General features: G+C 30.5%; 2 protein-coding genes across 4 annotated transcripts; both read left to right on the top strand.

Moving 5' to 3' along the window:
- Positions 1-1,359: 1,359 nt before the first annotated feature.
- On the top strand, positions 1,360-5,670 carry LOC133800739 (uncharacterized). 2 transcript variants are annotated; one of them, XM_062238768.1, is made up of 6 exons: positions 1,360-1,510; positions 2,210-2,305; positions 3,245-3,408; positions 3,776-3,973; positions 4,871-4,930; positions 5,311-5,670. In XM_062238768.1, exons 2-6 carry the CDS (start codon positions 2,215-2,217, stop codon positions 5,449-5,451), a joined length of 654 nt encoding a protein of 217 aa, XP_062094752.1. In that variant the 5' UTR covers positions 1,360-1,510; positions 2,210-2,214; the 3' UTR covers positions 5,452-5,670. The 2 variants fall into 2 exon arrangements, with proteins under 2 accessions (XP_062094752.1, XP_062094753.1); XM_062238769.1 differs by lacking the exon at positions 1,360-1,510 and adding an exon at positions 1,602-1,647.
- Positions 5,671-11,791: 6,121 nt separating this feature from the next.
- LOC133800738 (CBL-interacting protein kinase 2-like) lies at positions 11,792-14,641 on the top strand. 2 transcript variants are annotated; one of them, XM_062238766.1, is made up of 2 exons: positions 11,792-11,944; positions 12,634-14,641. In XM_062238766.1, the coding sequence occupies exon 2, from the start codon at positions 13,062-13,064 to the stop codon at positions 14,478-14,480; it is 1,419 nt and encodes a 472-aa protein (XP_062094750.1). In that variant the 5' UTR covers positions 11,792-11,944; positions 12,634-13,061; the 3' UTR covers positions 14,481-14,641. The 2 variants fall into 2 exon arrangements, with proteins under 2 accessions (XP_062094750.1, XP_062094751.1); XM_062238767.1 differs by lacking the exon at positions 11,792-11,944 and adding an exon at positions 11,947-12,077.
- The last annotated feature ends 1,271 nt before the right edge of the window (positions 14,642-15,912 follow it).

Genomic DNA, 15,912 nt, shown 5'->3' with positions numbered 1-15,912 from the left:
CTCAATGAAAGCACCAAAATGTTGACCCTCGAGTTGGTCAACGACACGGAGTCAAGTAAAACGACAGAAATGAGATGAAATCAAACCAAAAAGATAAATGACACAAAGATTTATAGTGGTTCGGCCCCAGAAATGGTAATGACCTACGTCCACTTAGTGTTCTTATTAATGTAGAACTACAAAACCTGCAATCACTGAACTAGGGTTCACGAGTTTCACAAGCTTGGAGATGAATACAAATTTGGTGGATAAAAATACTATAATTCTCTCTCTAAAGATCCAAAAGTTCCATCTCTTGAGCTATTTGAGTCTTATTTATAGGCTCAAGGATTTGCTTATGGGTCGGTGGGCCTTGATTTTCATTTAATACAAGCGTATCTGAATAATAATGAAAATTACAATTATTACATAAATGTGAGATTACAAATCTATAAAAGATGTCTGAAATACTGTGACCAGCCTGTTCGCCCATGAAATATGCTTTCTGCTGAGTGAATCTTCTTCTAGTCAATGGTCGAACCAAATGTACCCACTTGAATAGTCATGTGCATATTAATTTTGCCACGCCATTAGACGAATCTTTTTTGGGTAAACAAAGTGCTACAAACATAATAAATTAAGTACTTTCACTGCAAATATCCCAATAATATATATTCTCTAATCATTTTCATTAAATAATATATATTCTCTAACATGTAGTGCACATAGCATCCAACCAATTTGGTCAAACCTAATAGCTCAACAATTTTTTAATTTTCCCAATAATAAAAATATATTTAAATGAAGGGTTTATGTTATTATTATCCATTTACACATTATGTTTTAATAAATTACTTTTTAGATTATGTAACCCTTAAACTTAATTTTGATAAATGAAAAATTAAACATAACAGTATAACAATTAGTCAGAATGATTAAATTTTTATTCTAAATTATTACTTTAGTGAATTATTTATAATTTTAATTTAAATTTTTTTAATCAAAATCAAATTTAAAAAATATTTAAATTGTTTTATAAAATATAAAATCTAAAAAATAATTTATCAAAATACAAATTAAACACTCGTAATACTTAGACAATAGTAAGGTTTATAATCACTTAAATAAATTTATACTCCAAGTACTCTTACTTACTTGTCGAAAAAGTAAAACAAGAGATAGAATCAAGCACGTCATATTCAAATTCCGATTGCTTCTCCTTCCGCCTTTCTCTAAACAGTCAACTAGATATTCCAACCCTCTACCCTGAACCCTCACACCACCCAAACCTTCCACCTAATTATATCATCACACGTCATTACTCTCTACCAATAATTAATCGCCATCCAATCACAGGTGTTTCTTCCCAAATCAACTAGTAAAGTTTCAGTATACTTCACCGCACAGAATCAAAACCCATAACGGCGACTTCTTAAATAGAAAGAAAAATAAAATTGCTGCTATCCCAAATTCACAACAACCAGTGTAGTCATCACCGCTTAATCAGATATTTCGCCGATATTTTCGTCAGGTACGATCAACAACCCAAAATATCATCTTTAATCCGATTATCCTTACACGAATCGTGATAATTGTTTTTTTTTTACGAAATCAATATTCATCATCTAAGTTTCGATTTTCCGAGTCGACAAACGCCGATTGAGCTAGGTTTTTTTATCTTTATTGAAGCTTTTATTGTTTTATGTTGATTTTTGTATAATTCTTAGGGTTATATTTGTTGAGGTTTCTTTCTAATTAAGATGAATGATTTATTTGTGTTTGAATTTAATTATAATGAACATGTCTGGGAATATTTTATTTTTGGTTATTATTATTTTATTTTTTTAATTACGACTCTTGATTTTTAATTAGTACTTTGTATTGAATTACTCTTATTCCAAGCAATCGGCTTTGCAATTAAAAATTATGTTAGAAAGTTGCTTAAAATAGTTTTCAGGAGCAATATTTAATTTTATTGATGCAAATTGACACAAGGATAAAGAAGAATTCACCGATAAATTATATATGGTTCTTATTAAAACATTTATGTGTGTTTGTGGGTAGAATCTTTCAAATTAGAATGAAAGCAGAATTATAAATTGGTGTGGTTACTGTTTTTGAATTTCTTTGTGGTTTGTAATTTCATTTTTATCAGTGTCAATCTGTCATTTTTATTACACCTATAGTTTATTATGTGTTTTGAATTGTTTTCCAATGGTTGTGACATCAGGCACAATGGATATGAGAGTTGGGCTCTTAGTTGTCTTTCTGCTAGGTGCGAACTGGGGTTGCGATGCTAGACAATTGTTGAAACCAGATTTAACAGGTATATAACTGGTTGTCATCCTTTTTTGATAACCTTGCTCCACTGGATTTATTCACATGCCCAATTCTTATTTGCACATGTTCTGTTATTGATTTTCATGATAGCTCCTCGTGTGTAATTTTATTTGGTCGGTTATCAATAATTGCGCTACGAATTTAGTATGTTGACACTGTATTGCCTTCAGTACTATGCTCATAAGTCCTATCAGACACAACACATAGGAAAATGCACCCATGTCTTCAGACCTTAGGGGTTTCAGTACTCAAGTCCTACAATTAGTTTCTTTGACATATAATGACTCATTATATTTTGTATCATTTCTTATTTATATAATAAATGTATGTATGTATATGTGTATATATATATATATATCTAGTGAGGTTTCTAGGTAAATTTTGATGCAACCAGATTTGTATGAATGATATATATGTGAAAGAGAACTGCTCATGATTCTATGTAGCTTTTCTGTTAATATACCAAGGGTAGGCGTAGGTCTAAGTGGTCTGACTCGTGATTTCCTCCCATATGTCAATTCCTCACGGTTAATTCTTAAAATTATGCATGAGCTTCTAACTCCTAAAAATTTGTAAAGTTCAGTGAGAACACCCAATTTCAAATTCATGTTTGTAGTGTGGGTTTTAAGATTCTAGGGGTATCAAATAAATAAATACATAGTTTTTTTTTTCTTCTCATCCTTTTATGTTATCTAACATTTTGCTTTGTGATTTTGGATGTACAAATTTATTCTCTTATGGATCCTTTAGAATATGGCGAACCTGCTAAAGGGCTCCTTTACTTTCTCTAATAGCGTGGTGATAATTATATACACATCTGGTTTCTAGTTGTAATTTGAAATTTTAAGGATCCATGAAGGAAGCAAATTGGTTTATGTTGCTATGAAATTACTACTCACTTACAGATTATACCTTCTTGTTTCAGAAATGCAGGCTTCAAATAGTGTTGGCAAGGACGATAATGTCTGCACATTGTGTGAGGAGTATGCTACCCAGGCTCTTGATTACCTTGAACAAAATAAGACCCAGATTGAGATCCTTGAAGTTCTACATCAATCCTGCTCGAAAATGCACGCCTTTAAGCCAAAGGCACAGACCTTTATACCTGACTTGATAGTTTTTCAGAAACTGCTTAATATAAAATAATTTCTTGATGATAGAATGATTGTAACAAGAAGTCCGCCATAAAAATTCTTTGTTTAGTTGATGGTTAAGAAGCTTTGATGATCATCTATTTGTGTTGCAAGTTAATATTCAATGAGCTTGATAACGTTTAATTGGTGACCTTCTTTTATAAATTATTTAAATAGCTATGGGCTAAGATATTGTGGGAGTGAAGCTCCATGAAAATTTAGTTTTCAAACGTAGGTTCACATTTATGGATACAAGTATTGGCAAGTTTGTGTAAGCATGTTATACCACTTAAATTTCTAATTTCTTATTTCCTTTTCTACAGTGTATTGCTTTGGTGAACTATTATGCTCCTCTTTTCTTTCTGGAGATTTCCTCGATACAACCTGTAGAATTCTGCCGAAAGGTCAACCTATGTCAACAAATTGTCGCAATCTCTTCACAACTTCGTGAAGATAGCTGTGGATTATGCCACCATGCTGTTTCAGAAGTACTAGCTAAGTTGAAAGACCCCGATACCCAGGTTTGTATTATTGGCCAATAAGAAATGGATCATTGGTTTGTATTTTCATTGCACACAAATGATTAATAGATACAATTTCAGCATATTATTTACAACGGGAGATGCAACTAGTAATTTCTTTAAACTTTATTCTTTAAATTATTGCATGATTAATGATAGGCTAGTGAGCTGTTAGTTTTGATTTTCTGCCACATGTTTAGACACAATTCAGAAAGAAAAAATGAACAGAAGAAAGTGCTAGCATCAACGCCAGCTTCTTTCTTACCATAGACATAGTGGTTTGTTTGTACAGGTCTAACAAGGCTCGTTAAGGTTACTGCAAGTGTGCAATGAGTTACTTATCATATGACCCATGATCACACTTGCATTATAAGTTTTGTTATTATTTATCACTCATGGCTACACAGTTCAAAGCTCAAACTGACAATAATTGACACTGAATAAAAACTTTGATGATATTCCTGAGATGAAAATAAAATTAAAAACACTGAAATACTGTTGAAATGGATGCTTAGGTGTCCTACTTAGCTCAAAGGTTGAAGATGTAGCCTTTAAATTATCGCAAGAGAAATTATGTTGAAACTTTTGCTATGTATCTTTTGTTTCCTAAAGGCACAATACTGCTGACTGTGAATAGTGTTGAAATGTTATGTGATGATGAATAGTTGGATGTATACTATTGTAATACATGGAGATGAAGAATGAAAATATAACAAGTTTCTCTAGAGAGAAAAGTTGATATAGATGGGATTTGACATATAGGTGTTATTTGGTACCCAATTTTATTGTTAGTATTTGTAATTAAATAGAAGAAATATTTTAGCGTGCTTGGTGTATTCTGCTAATCTTACGGCCCAGTGATCTATGGTTTATCTTTTTCACTTTCTTTTTTGTCAGCTGGATATTATCGAGGTGCTTTTGAAGGCATGTAGCTCCATAAAAGACTATGAGAGAAAGGTAAGAACAACTTCATGAATAGGTTTTGTTTTATATGATAGAAACGAACTTTATGGTTCTTGATAATTAATGGAGAGAACATGAGGCAAATTGTTTCAAACATGTAGAAATCATATGCAAGTATTATCACCCTTTGATTTCTTCAAATTTGATATCCTGCAATGTCTATATTTCTCCTTCATGAAACTAGAAAGCTACTTTGTTTGTATATTAGAAAAATCCAGTGATAGCCTTTAGGAAATCAAATGTTTACTCTTTTTTTGTTTTTTGCAAGGCGTACAATCTTTCAAGATTTTGATATCTTGGTCAGAGTTCCCATTTCATGCAATAACATTACCCAATTTATCTTTCCAATAAGCTATGACTTTATTCTTTGGCAGTGCAAGAGGATAGTTTTCGAGTATGGACCTCTGTTCCTTATTAATGCAGAGAAGTACCTGGAACAAAACGATATCTGCACCGCTCTTCATGCCTGCAAATCGCCTCAGAGAGCTGAAGAAGCTTTACATTCCGACTCTTAATTCTTAGTTATGTCCCTAATGAAAAAGGAGTTATAAATATTGGAAGTGCAAATGTAAAAGATTACATATGTTTTCCCACATTCCCACATTTGTTTGTATCATATAGTTAAAACTTAAAATTGCCTCATAGCATGATTGTGCTTTTCCTACAAAATATTTGATTGTGTGCTTGTATAATATTCACTCTTGATGAAATTTCAATGGCATAGTTTTTAGTCTCCTCGCCTCTCCTCTTTTAATTGACTCCAAATACAAATATCTTCATGAAATCAAATTATTGTCATTAATCATCAAAATTTTGATGCTTTGGTGCCAAATAGGTCGAATAGAAATGGACCAGTTGGTACAAACAGGTATCTCTTTCTACCTTATCTTTTTGGTTTAAAGAACAATATTTGTGAAAACTAGTAGAAAGAATAATGATGTTACTCATTATTGCTTGCTTACATTATTGATATGGTACATTTTCAGTTGTGACTTCCCAATAGTTTGGTTACTTGATATGTCATAGCTCACAAATTTGGCATATATAATTATTTAACTTTGCTATACGTGTCCGTTGATGATTCTAATATAACTAACAAACAAAAAAAAAAAGATAAAAAGGGTTTATGAATACAAGTCATTCAATATACGTAATCACCAAGAAAAGTAGTTACATTGCATGACTCACATTTTTCTTTTGTTTTGTTTGATGAACTATTATGACTCACCCCTCGTAATTCCAGAACCTTCCCAGCTTTCATTCAATACAGTACTCCTCAAACCCAGTGAAAATTAGTTGTACATTAGTGTTTTTTAGACTTGTTAGCTGAGTAAAGGGAGGTGCCAATGCCAAATTAAAAAGTCAGACAATTATGGCATGTTTACTTAAAAAGTGGATGAAAATTATCTGAATGGTAATCATTATTATTCATAGTATAGGTTCATATGAATTTTGGAGAAAATATTCCCCTCCCATTTTTTTTTAGGTAATCGCATTATGGATAATTAATTTTTATTTAATTTAATTTATTTCATTATTATTACAAATTAAAAGATAAATTTACTCTCACAAAATATTTTTTTTTTAAAATATACATTTTCTATAAAAAAAAATAGTTCAACCAAATTTCGATTAAATGTTTAAATGGTCAATTTAGCAAATAACATAATAAAATAATAATTCTAATTCTTTAATATTTTATCTCATTCATTTCTACTATTAATTTACTCTCAATGATTTTTAAAATTTTTAATTTTCTTTTTTCAAAATCTATCTCATGAAACTATTATTTAATATTGCTCTTTTTACTAAATTTAGTCAATTTAAAACATTATGATAATGCATACTAGTTAGATAAATAACATGAAATAATTTTGTTTCATTTTCTAGTCAATTTAAGTGAATAATATAATACAAATTATAATTCTCACTTTTTTTTTTTGTTCATATTCTTTTTTTCATTGAAACATTTTGATTTCTAGAGACAATTTAATAAACGCTTCATTTTATATGAATCTAATACATAGAAGAGTGTATTAAAAGTTAGTTTTTTTTAGTCTTAGAAGTTAGTTGAAGCTTCCTAATCTATAGGGGTGGGGGTGACCTACCAAGTTTGAGAACTCAAAAATGATAAGCAATGGGTGGCTAGCATTAAGAAAGTAGTCATTTTCGTGTACAAAATTAAATATCTAAAACGATTCGTTTACAGTTAACAGGTGGCTCTTTTCACTCCATTAGCGTGGCATCCCATCCCATCACTTCCATAATTTGGTCCACATGGCTCTAGGTCTAGGCTAGCTTCTATTGATGATATAGACACCTAAATTTTTTCTACTAACTAACATCACGAAAAGTTGAAAATTATGAGTATAATAATATAGGAGAATTGTCCTGATAATATATACAAAAACATTCTGATTTGTTTTCCTACAATAACATTCTCCTCAATCCTCACCATATAAGTATATGTTTAACAAATAAATATATCACACTTAAATGTGATTTTGTTCACTTGTATATAATCTAATTGCAAGAATTATTTATTCTAAAAAAAAATTGCAAGAATTATTAACCTATAAGATCTAACTTTAGCGAGGACAGGCATGAAAACAAAATTTAAGAGTGAGTATTTATGTCAAAAAATTTAGGAGTGCATAAGTAAAAAAAAAAAAAAAATACTAATAAAATTAATTAATTTTTTTAGGATGGTAAATGGCTAAATACACCAAGTGAATGTCTTCAATGTATTCCACCTACAATATTAGTCCAGATCATTGGAGTCTTTATTTATTTATGTGTTGATGTATTTGTATATGTATGGTGGTCTTGTATTATTGGTTTAAGAAATCAAATAATTCGGATATTACAAGGAAAGTGATATTGATTTTAGGGACAATATCTTTATATGCAAAAGATTGATTGTATGTAATAGTATATAGGAGATCCATTTAACTTGGAACTTATTAGGAGTGGGTCCAAATAACTTGATTAATGTAGAATTTTTTGGTTTCTTACAAAAAAAAGTTGATATAGACCACCCAATTGGTAGTATCAAATTTAAAAGTTATAATAAGGAGAGCCTTGGATTGGCTGATGAGTCCTCTTTCAAGGCTAAGTACATCGTTTTCTATTAAGCTATAACTTGACAAGTCATGATGGTCCGGCTTACATTATTGGCACTATTATATATATCTTTTCCTTTCTAAACCACTAAAAAAAACCCTATTGATTTCCACCAAGGGAAGTGCCAATTCTCCTTCAGCTTCCTTTAACCACAAGAAAATGAGTGCAACTGCAAACCTTTAATAAAGAATAATAAACAAACCGGCCAAAAGAAAGAAGAAGAAAAAACCTTATCTTTCAAATGTATATATATAGAGAGTAATTTTTGAAAAGGGCACCAGTAAGGTAAGGTTCTTATTTAGGTACGTAAATTAATTTTAATCATAACTTTTTTATGATGGTGCTCATTATAATCATAGTAGGTTTTTTTGCAAAATTTCGAATTTTTTTGGATAATTATGGTGTCAAAATCAAGGTTTAAATAGTTTGTTGCACATGTATTTTTCTTTTTATATACGTAGGAAACAGACTATATAAATTTTGTATTCGGTACCGTAAATTATTTAAATTTTTTGAAATTTTGCAAAAAATCTGCTATGACTACAATAAACACCGTTTAAAAAAAAAATGAGGTGAAAATTAATTTATATGCCTAAAAAGCTATGTCTTACCAATGCCTTATCATATAACTTACCTTTACCTCACAATTTCTCTATGTATATATACGACTTTGACATAAACCACGTGTAATAAAATGTAATAATTAATGATGTATGTATATATGTATATGTATATACGTTTTTATAATACATGTTAGTCTGTTAATGGCGTGTCTCAATTAATTTAGGTTCCAAAAAGACAAACTGAATGTTTGCCAGCTTATTAATATTTTAAGTCAATATGTATATAAAAACTTTATCTTTAATCTCCACCTAATTTGTATAATTAGTACAATATTTTTACGTAGGTGACATATATATTATATTACAAAGATAAAAATTTGGTGGGATTAATAAATACTATATTCTTCTCAATTGAAAACAAAGACCTCAATAATTTTACTCAGTGTCTTTTAATCCTAAAGATTCATTTTTACATAATGTGCATATACATATTCTAGTTATTTCAATTACAGTACGTACGAGCTCAATATCAAAGAATGGACGTGATAAATCATAATCAATATATGTAAAAATAGTAATATTGACGAAAATAATTATTTTAAAATACCAATTTCACAAAATAAAAAGGAAATTGCTTCTTAACTAGTGTCGAAAAGGTATAAAAAGATAGTATTTTTACCAGAATATATGTATATGTATATTATATTATATTGTAGGGACACATTGTACCATTTTTCTTATCCAATATCTCCACATATAACGTTGTTCGATGAAATAGAAAAAGACATGTTAAGTTCAACATATACAACCCATAACAATTCTAGTATACATAACATTCGTGAAGAAATTATACAATGCACTGAATTTTCATTATTATTATTATTCCATAATATATATTTTTGGCTTTATTTGGATCCATGCATGTACCTAAACCTAATATAATATTAATATAGAGTGTAACAGTTAAGACCTGAATAGTAGGAGCAGGAGTAGTAGAACTCATCTCATCTCCCAGTTGGGCCTGAAAAAGAGTAATAAAACGATTGTAAATGACTAAAACAGTCTTCCTTGTACGAATCATGGTTGGTAGTTATAAGGGTGATTTTGTAATTTCACTATGCTAAAAAACGCGTGATGTATGAGAGAGGATCCCCACCGAACACGAATTAAGTAAACCAACAACAAGCAAAAGCAATGTTGGCTTACGTGGCCTCATACCAGTACTCGTTGATCGACACGTGTTGCTTTCGAGACACCAGCTGACAGTCTGACCCCTATGGTCCCACTCCCACCGCACCACTGCTATCGCTGAGAAACATCGAAAGCATCACATTACTCAATTTCATCACATAGTATAAATTTGAGATCATTATTAGAAATTTCAAGAATAAAAATAAATCATAATTTATTCAAGTTATACACACTATTTATACACGTATTTAATCTTAACAATACAATTAAACTTAAAAACATTTATTGCTAAAATGACACACATTATTGTGTGTAAATTAAGTATGTACAAATTAAATGTGTCTCTGATATTACTCTTCTTTGTATCAATATAATATATATTTTTTAATACATTTTATCAATACCAATAATCTTGAGACAATAATGACACTATTAGTGATGCTAATGGGGTGGGGAATTGACATGGAGTGCTTTTCGGTTCCTGTATCTGTCCCTATTTATATTTTTAATCCCCATCCCCGTCCCATTCCCACTTATTTTTTGTCGAGGGCAGGGTGAGAAATCTCCTATTAGAACGGAGAATTCCCACGGAGAATCTATTTATTTAAAAAAAAAAATTATAAATTATATATAAATTAAAATATTGAACAATTTTTATTATTTAAAATATTAAATATTATCCTAAATAAAATTTAAAATATTAAAAAATGTTACTACAATAACACATAAATAAATATATATAAAATACTATAAAAATACATAAAAATTTAAACTGAGCTCCATCAGGACAGAGAGTGATATCCTTGCCCCCGTCTCATTTAACATTCAAAAATTGAAAATTATCCTCGTTCATATCTCATTCTCATTTAGATAGAAATTCTCCACCTCGTTAGGAACCGGGTAGGAAAATGTGCATCCATCAATACTACCTGGAAATATAGATAATTAAGTTTTGTAATGCATATACGAATTAATACACATGATTTCAACATTACTTTCTATTATGAAGACCATAGAACTAATATGAGAAGGCCAAAACAGACTGAAAAAAAGAAAATTAAAGCTTTTACGGTTATCTAACTCTAATCAGTATTCGATCAACATACATAATATCGTGATATCATAATTTCTTTAATTAATATTTAGGTAATACCACCTAAAATTAACGATCAGTCACATGTTATATTCTTTTAAAGACTTTATGTCTCCTTTCAATAAAATGAATGATTCAAACAAAAATATTACAGAAATATTTTTTTTTTTTGTTAATTTTAAGGGACTTACTTATATAAATATATTTTTTTTTGTTAATTTTAAGGGACTTACTTATATAAATATTTTATAAAAGTTCCATCAAGCTGATAGACAAATAGTTCAACGTAGTGCCGACAAAATTGACCAAAGAAAATTACGAAAAAAAGACTTTGTACCATTTAGATTTGTCTTCCCAATTTTATTTTATTTTATTTTGTTACATATTATATATTTATTTATGATTAAATTTATACTGAGAAGAGTCCAATCCCAGTGAAGTGACTCCAATACAATTAAATACTATTCTCTAACGTAATTTAAACGTACATACCAAATTATGTATAATAACACGTACTTAACCTTTCTAATTTACGTGAGTGAATTATTTAGTCAAAAATAATTTATTTATAACTTTTCAAATGGTTGAACTAAAATTTCTCATTTACAACAACAAAAAAAATTTTACCTTATCAAAAAAAAAAAACGTAAATGATGAGTGTCTGTCATGTAAGGCTGACATAACGGATATGCATGGCGTGTTTGTTGGTTAAAATAGAATAATATTAGAAAGCATCTACTAAACTAAATATAGAATTTAAATTTTATTTATTTGTTTTTAATTAGAATAAAAAAAAAAACCTAATCATTGTTTGTTTGTTAGCTAATGAATATTATTATTATTATTATTATTATTATAATTGCAATAAATATATATATAAATAAGTAGGTTATAATTGGAGGTCTAGGTTATTCCGCCATGCTCAAAAACCATATAAACAACACCATAAATCGGTCCCCATTCTCAACCTTCTTCCTTCTTCCCATTATCACTTTAAGCTTTCTCAGTTTTTGCTCTCGCAACACCATACCAACCGAGGTAACTTGTAATATACATACATACATACATACATTTGTATATTATATTATTTTGTGTTTCGAGTTCTTGTTCTCTGATTGGTTGCCTGGAAAATTATGAGAGCTTTCTAAGTTCTGGTTTCCTTGTTTGTAAGGTAAAGATTTAAGATTTCCAGTCTTGAATCTGTAACCATTCTCAAAACTCACATCTTGTTCTAGAAAGAAAAAAAATGATTTTTTTTTTGGAAAAAATATCCATTTGCTTGTTGATTTTGAACGTTTATGGTATGTTTTGCGGGTGAGATTTGAAATATCAGCAGTATTCACAAAGTTTTTTTTTTCTTTTCTTTTAATTATTCTAGATTGGAGAGAAAATAACATGGTCACAGATATCATATTTTTGTTGTATGAATATCATAGCTGGAAAGATACATGGAATGATTTAGCTTCCAGGGAATATTCTAATATGATGTGTTTTTTTTTTCTTTTTGTTTTTGAATTTTAAAATTCTCACTTTTTTTTCCTTTGTGAATTGCACTTTTTACTTTTTTATTTTTCAAATAAAGAAATGTTTTTTTTTTGTTGAGTTTTATTAGTCTGATTATTGCTTCAAATTAGTAGAGTTTTTTTTGTTCTTGGTACAATTTATGGGTTTTGCTTGTTGTGTTCTAATTCTTGTTTCTTATAATGATTAATCTTCATTTTTCTTAGGTGCCCATCTGATATATTTGCTGTAAAATCGTAATTGGTTGCTCTACGAAGGTTGAAATACATCCACTTCCTCAGAGTTCTTTTGTTGATTCAAAATTCCAGGGAATGCTGAAAGATGTGCTTTGAAGCTGAGAACTATTCCTTTGAGATTGATGAGCTTGTAGCTCCTATTGGGCTGCCATTCTTTATCTATGATGAGATTGGACACTTGAAACTCAGCCCATACCAGTTCTGTGCTCATTTACACAATGATGCAAGGAATCCAAGGGAGCACATCTTCTCAAAACATGATATCTGTGAAGATGGTTGATTGAGATTTTTCACTTTATAGAAGAGTAGGTACGTATAATAAGCCTCTCACTACCAGCATCGTATTAACTATATTAAGTATACATAGCATATAGTTTGCACAAGGGTTGTAACTAGAAATGGAAAAGAAAGGGAGTATTTTGATGCAACGCTATGAGCTAGGGAGATTATTAGGCCAAGGAACCTTTGCCAAGGTCTATTATGCAAGGAACCTAAAAACTGGAATGAGTGTCGCCATTAAGGTAGTTGACAAAGAGAAGGTGCTGAAAGTTGGGATGATTGATCAAATCAAGAGAGAAATTTCTGTAATGAGGCTGATTAGGCATCCCAATGTGGTGGAGCTTTATGAGGTGATGGCAAGCAAGACTAAAATTTACTTTGTTATGGAGTATGTTAAAGGAGGTGAGCTCTTTAACAAGGTTTCAAAAGGAAAGCTTAAGGAGGATGTTGCAAGAAAGTATTTTCAGCAGCTGATTTGTGCTGTTGATTACTGCCATAGTAGAGGTGTTTGCCATCGTGATCTTAAACCTGAAAACCTACTGTTGGATGAGAATGGAAATCTTAAGGTTTCAGATTTCGGATTGAGTTCCCTTGCTGAGTCTAAGCACCAAGATGGGTTACTCCATACAACTTGTGGCACCCCTGCCTATGTTTCCCCTGAAGTCATTAACAGAAAAGGCTATGATGGTGCCAAAACTGATATATGGTCTTGTGGGGTGATCTTGTTTGTTCTTTTGGCTGGTTATCTCCCATTCCATGACTTAAATCTAATGGAGATGTATAGGAAGATTGCCAAAGGAGAATTCAAGTTCCCCAACTGGTTTGCCCCTGAAGTACGCAAGTTGGTGTCAAAGATGTTGGATCCTAACCCAAGAACAAGGATCTCCATAGAAAAAATCATGGAAAACTCTTGGTTTCGAAAGGGGTTGGAGCAGAAGAAGCCTGTGAAAGATGATGAGAAAGAGCCAGCCCCTATTGATACTGATGCAATTTTTGGATGCAATGAAGATCAGACCCCTGCCACTACTGATTTAAAGCAAGAATTAGCAAAGCCTTGTAACTTGAATGCTTTTGACATCATATCCTACTCTTCAGGCTTTGATCTTTCTGGTTTGTTTGTAGAGAAGGAGAGAAAAAAAGAAATGAGATTCACTTCCAACAGGCCTTCTTTCACCATCATTTCTAAGCTGGAAGACATTGCCAAGCGTCTGAGACTGAAGATAAAGAAGAAAGATGGAGGGTTATTGAAGTTAGAAGGTTCCAAGGAAGGAAGGAAAGGACTTGTGGAAATTGATGCAGAGATCTTTGAGATCACCCCTAACTTTCATTTGGTTGAAATGAAGAAGTCAAATGGTGATACATTGGAGTATCAGAAGATAATGAAACAGGACATTAGACCAGCTCTGAAGGACATCATTTGGACTTGGCAAGGTGAGCAGCCAAAGCAACTCGAGCCGCCGCCACAGATAGCTGAGCAACAGCAGCAGCAGCCTTCAGATGCACTCCCGGTTCAAATTGTCATTCCACAGGAATCATAATATGTGCTATGTTTTCTATATTATTACTATTATTATTCCTCTGTCACTCTTTAGTAGCCTTGATTCTTTTAAAACTACTCTTATATTTAATCTTGGTGAATATTTGTGTGGATGCTGTAATAGTGTGGGCTATGAAATATTACCAACTATATTTTCTAGTATATGGTTCCATCTCATCTTCACTTTTCTTTATAGTTCTTGTGATTTGATTTGCAAAAATTGGATTACATTAAGGGACCAACCTCAGTGGCCATGAAAAAGGTTCCAACTTTGTCTCAAAAATTATTATGATACAATTACTCAAACATGTGATGTCTGAGCCGGTCGGTGGATGGAGCCTTGGGACTCTGGTGGTATGTGGTACTCCTGTGCTCTTTACTTCTCTTGCTCCTGCTTTATTTATAATGCATTGCATGAATTGACACTTTGGCTTTTTAAAAAAATTTATAAAAAAAATGACGAAGAAGATTCAAATTCAATTTAAATGAGAGTTAACAATGTTAGCTGTCGACTTATTCAACCAGCTTTTTTTTTAATTATGCCCTTATGTGTTTTTAAAATTTTACTTTCCTTGATTTATATAAAGTAATATAATTTTAGAGAGTAATTACAACTCATCCACCTTTTTTTTTTATAACATTGGTGCTTCCTTCTTATATTATCGACATTTGGATAGATATAATTCTAAAAAAATTTATATGACAATATACATTGTAGTTATTTAGAATATTCTGCAAATTTTCAAGAAATTCTAAATAGTTTACGAAGTCGAAAACAAGATTCAAATTGTCAAATTTTACAAGTGCACACAAAACATGCAACAAACAGTTTAAATCTTATTTTCGGTACCATAATTTGTTCAGAATTTCTTGAAAATTTGTAGGATGTTCTAGATGACTACAATGTACACTGTTATATATATATATATATATATATATATATTGAGATTATATCAACCCAGATGCCAAAAAAAAAAAAAAAAGCACCGATATTGTCAAAAAAGTAAATGTTTTGTAGTCGCTCCATGTAATTTTATTATCAAAGCAAGACCAATAATGTTTTCACTTTTTTTTTTCTGAGCTAGTGCAAGTTTTTTGGGACTCCAACGACTAAGAAAAGCCTTCCCTAGCTAGTTTTGCCCAAAAGCAATTTTTAAAAAATTTCAAGAAACAAAGGGCTTGTTTGGTATTGTTTTCTGTTTTTTGTTTTCAAAGTTATGTTCTCAGAAATGAAAACAAAAAACTATTTTTGTAATTTTCAAAAAAACAAGAGGTGTTTGGTTAATGTTTTCTAAAAATAATTTTTTAGTTTTATTTTTTTAAATCTTAAATAAAATATTAACAAATATATTTACAAAGAGAAAAATATCTAAAAAGTTTGTAATAAATAATGAGATAAAATAATTTGAAAAAAAAAATGATGAAAAATAAAA

This window comes from Humulus lupulus, chromosome 9 (assembly GCF_963169125.1).
Source record: "Humulus lupulus chromosome 9, drHumLupu1.1, whole genome shotgun sequence".
Lineage (NCBI taxonomy): Eukaryota > Viridiplantae > Streptophyta > Magnoliopsida > Rosales > Cannabaceae > Humulus > Humulus lupulus.
Note: the sequence above shows the minus strand (reverse complement) of the source record. Positions and strands in the feature narration are given on the sequence as shown.

Coding starts and splice junctions, on each gene's coding strand:
- LOC133800739 (XM_062238768.1), top strand. CDS start 2,215: ATGGATATGAGAGTTGGGCTCTTAGTTGTCTTTCTGCTAGGTGCGAAC. Junction 2,306..3,244: donor GTTGAAACCAGATTTAACAG/GTATATAACTGG, acceptor TTCTTGTTTCAG/AAATGCAGGCTTCAAATAGT. Junction 3,974..4,870: donor TGAAAGACCCCGATACCCAG/GTTTGTATTATT, acceptor CTTTTTTGTCAG/CTGGATATTATCGAGGTGCT.
- LOC133800738 (XM_062238766.1), top strand. CDS start 13,062: ATGGAAAAGAAAGGGAGTATTTTGATGCAACGCTATGAGCTAGGGAGA.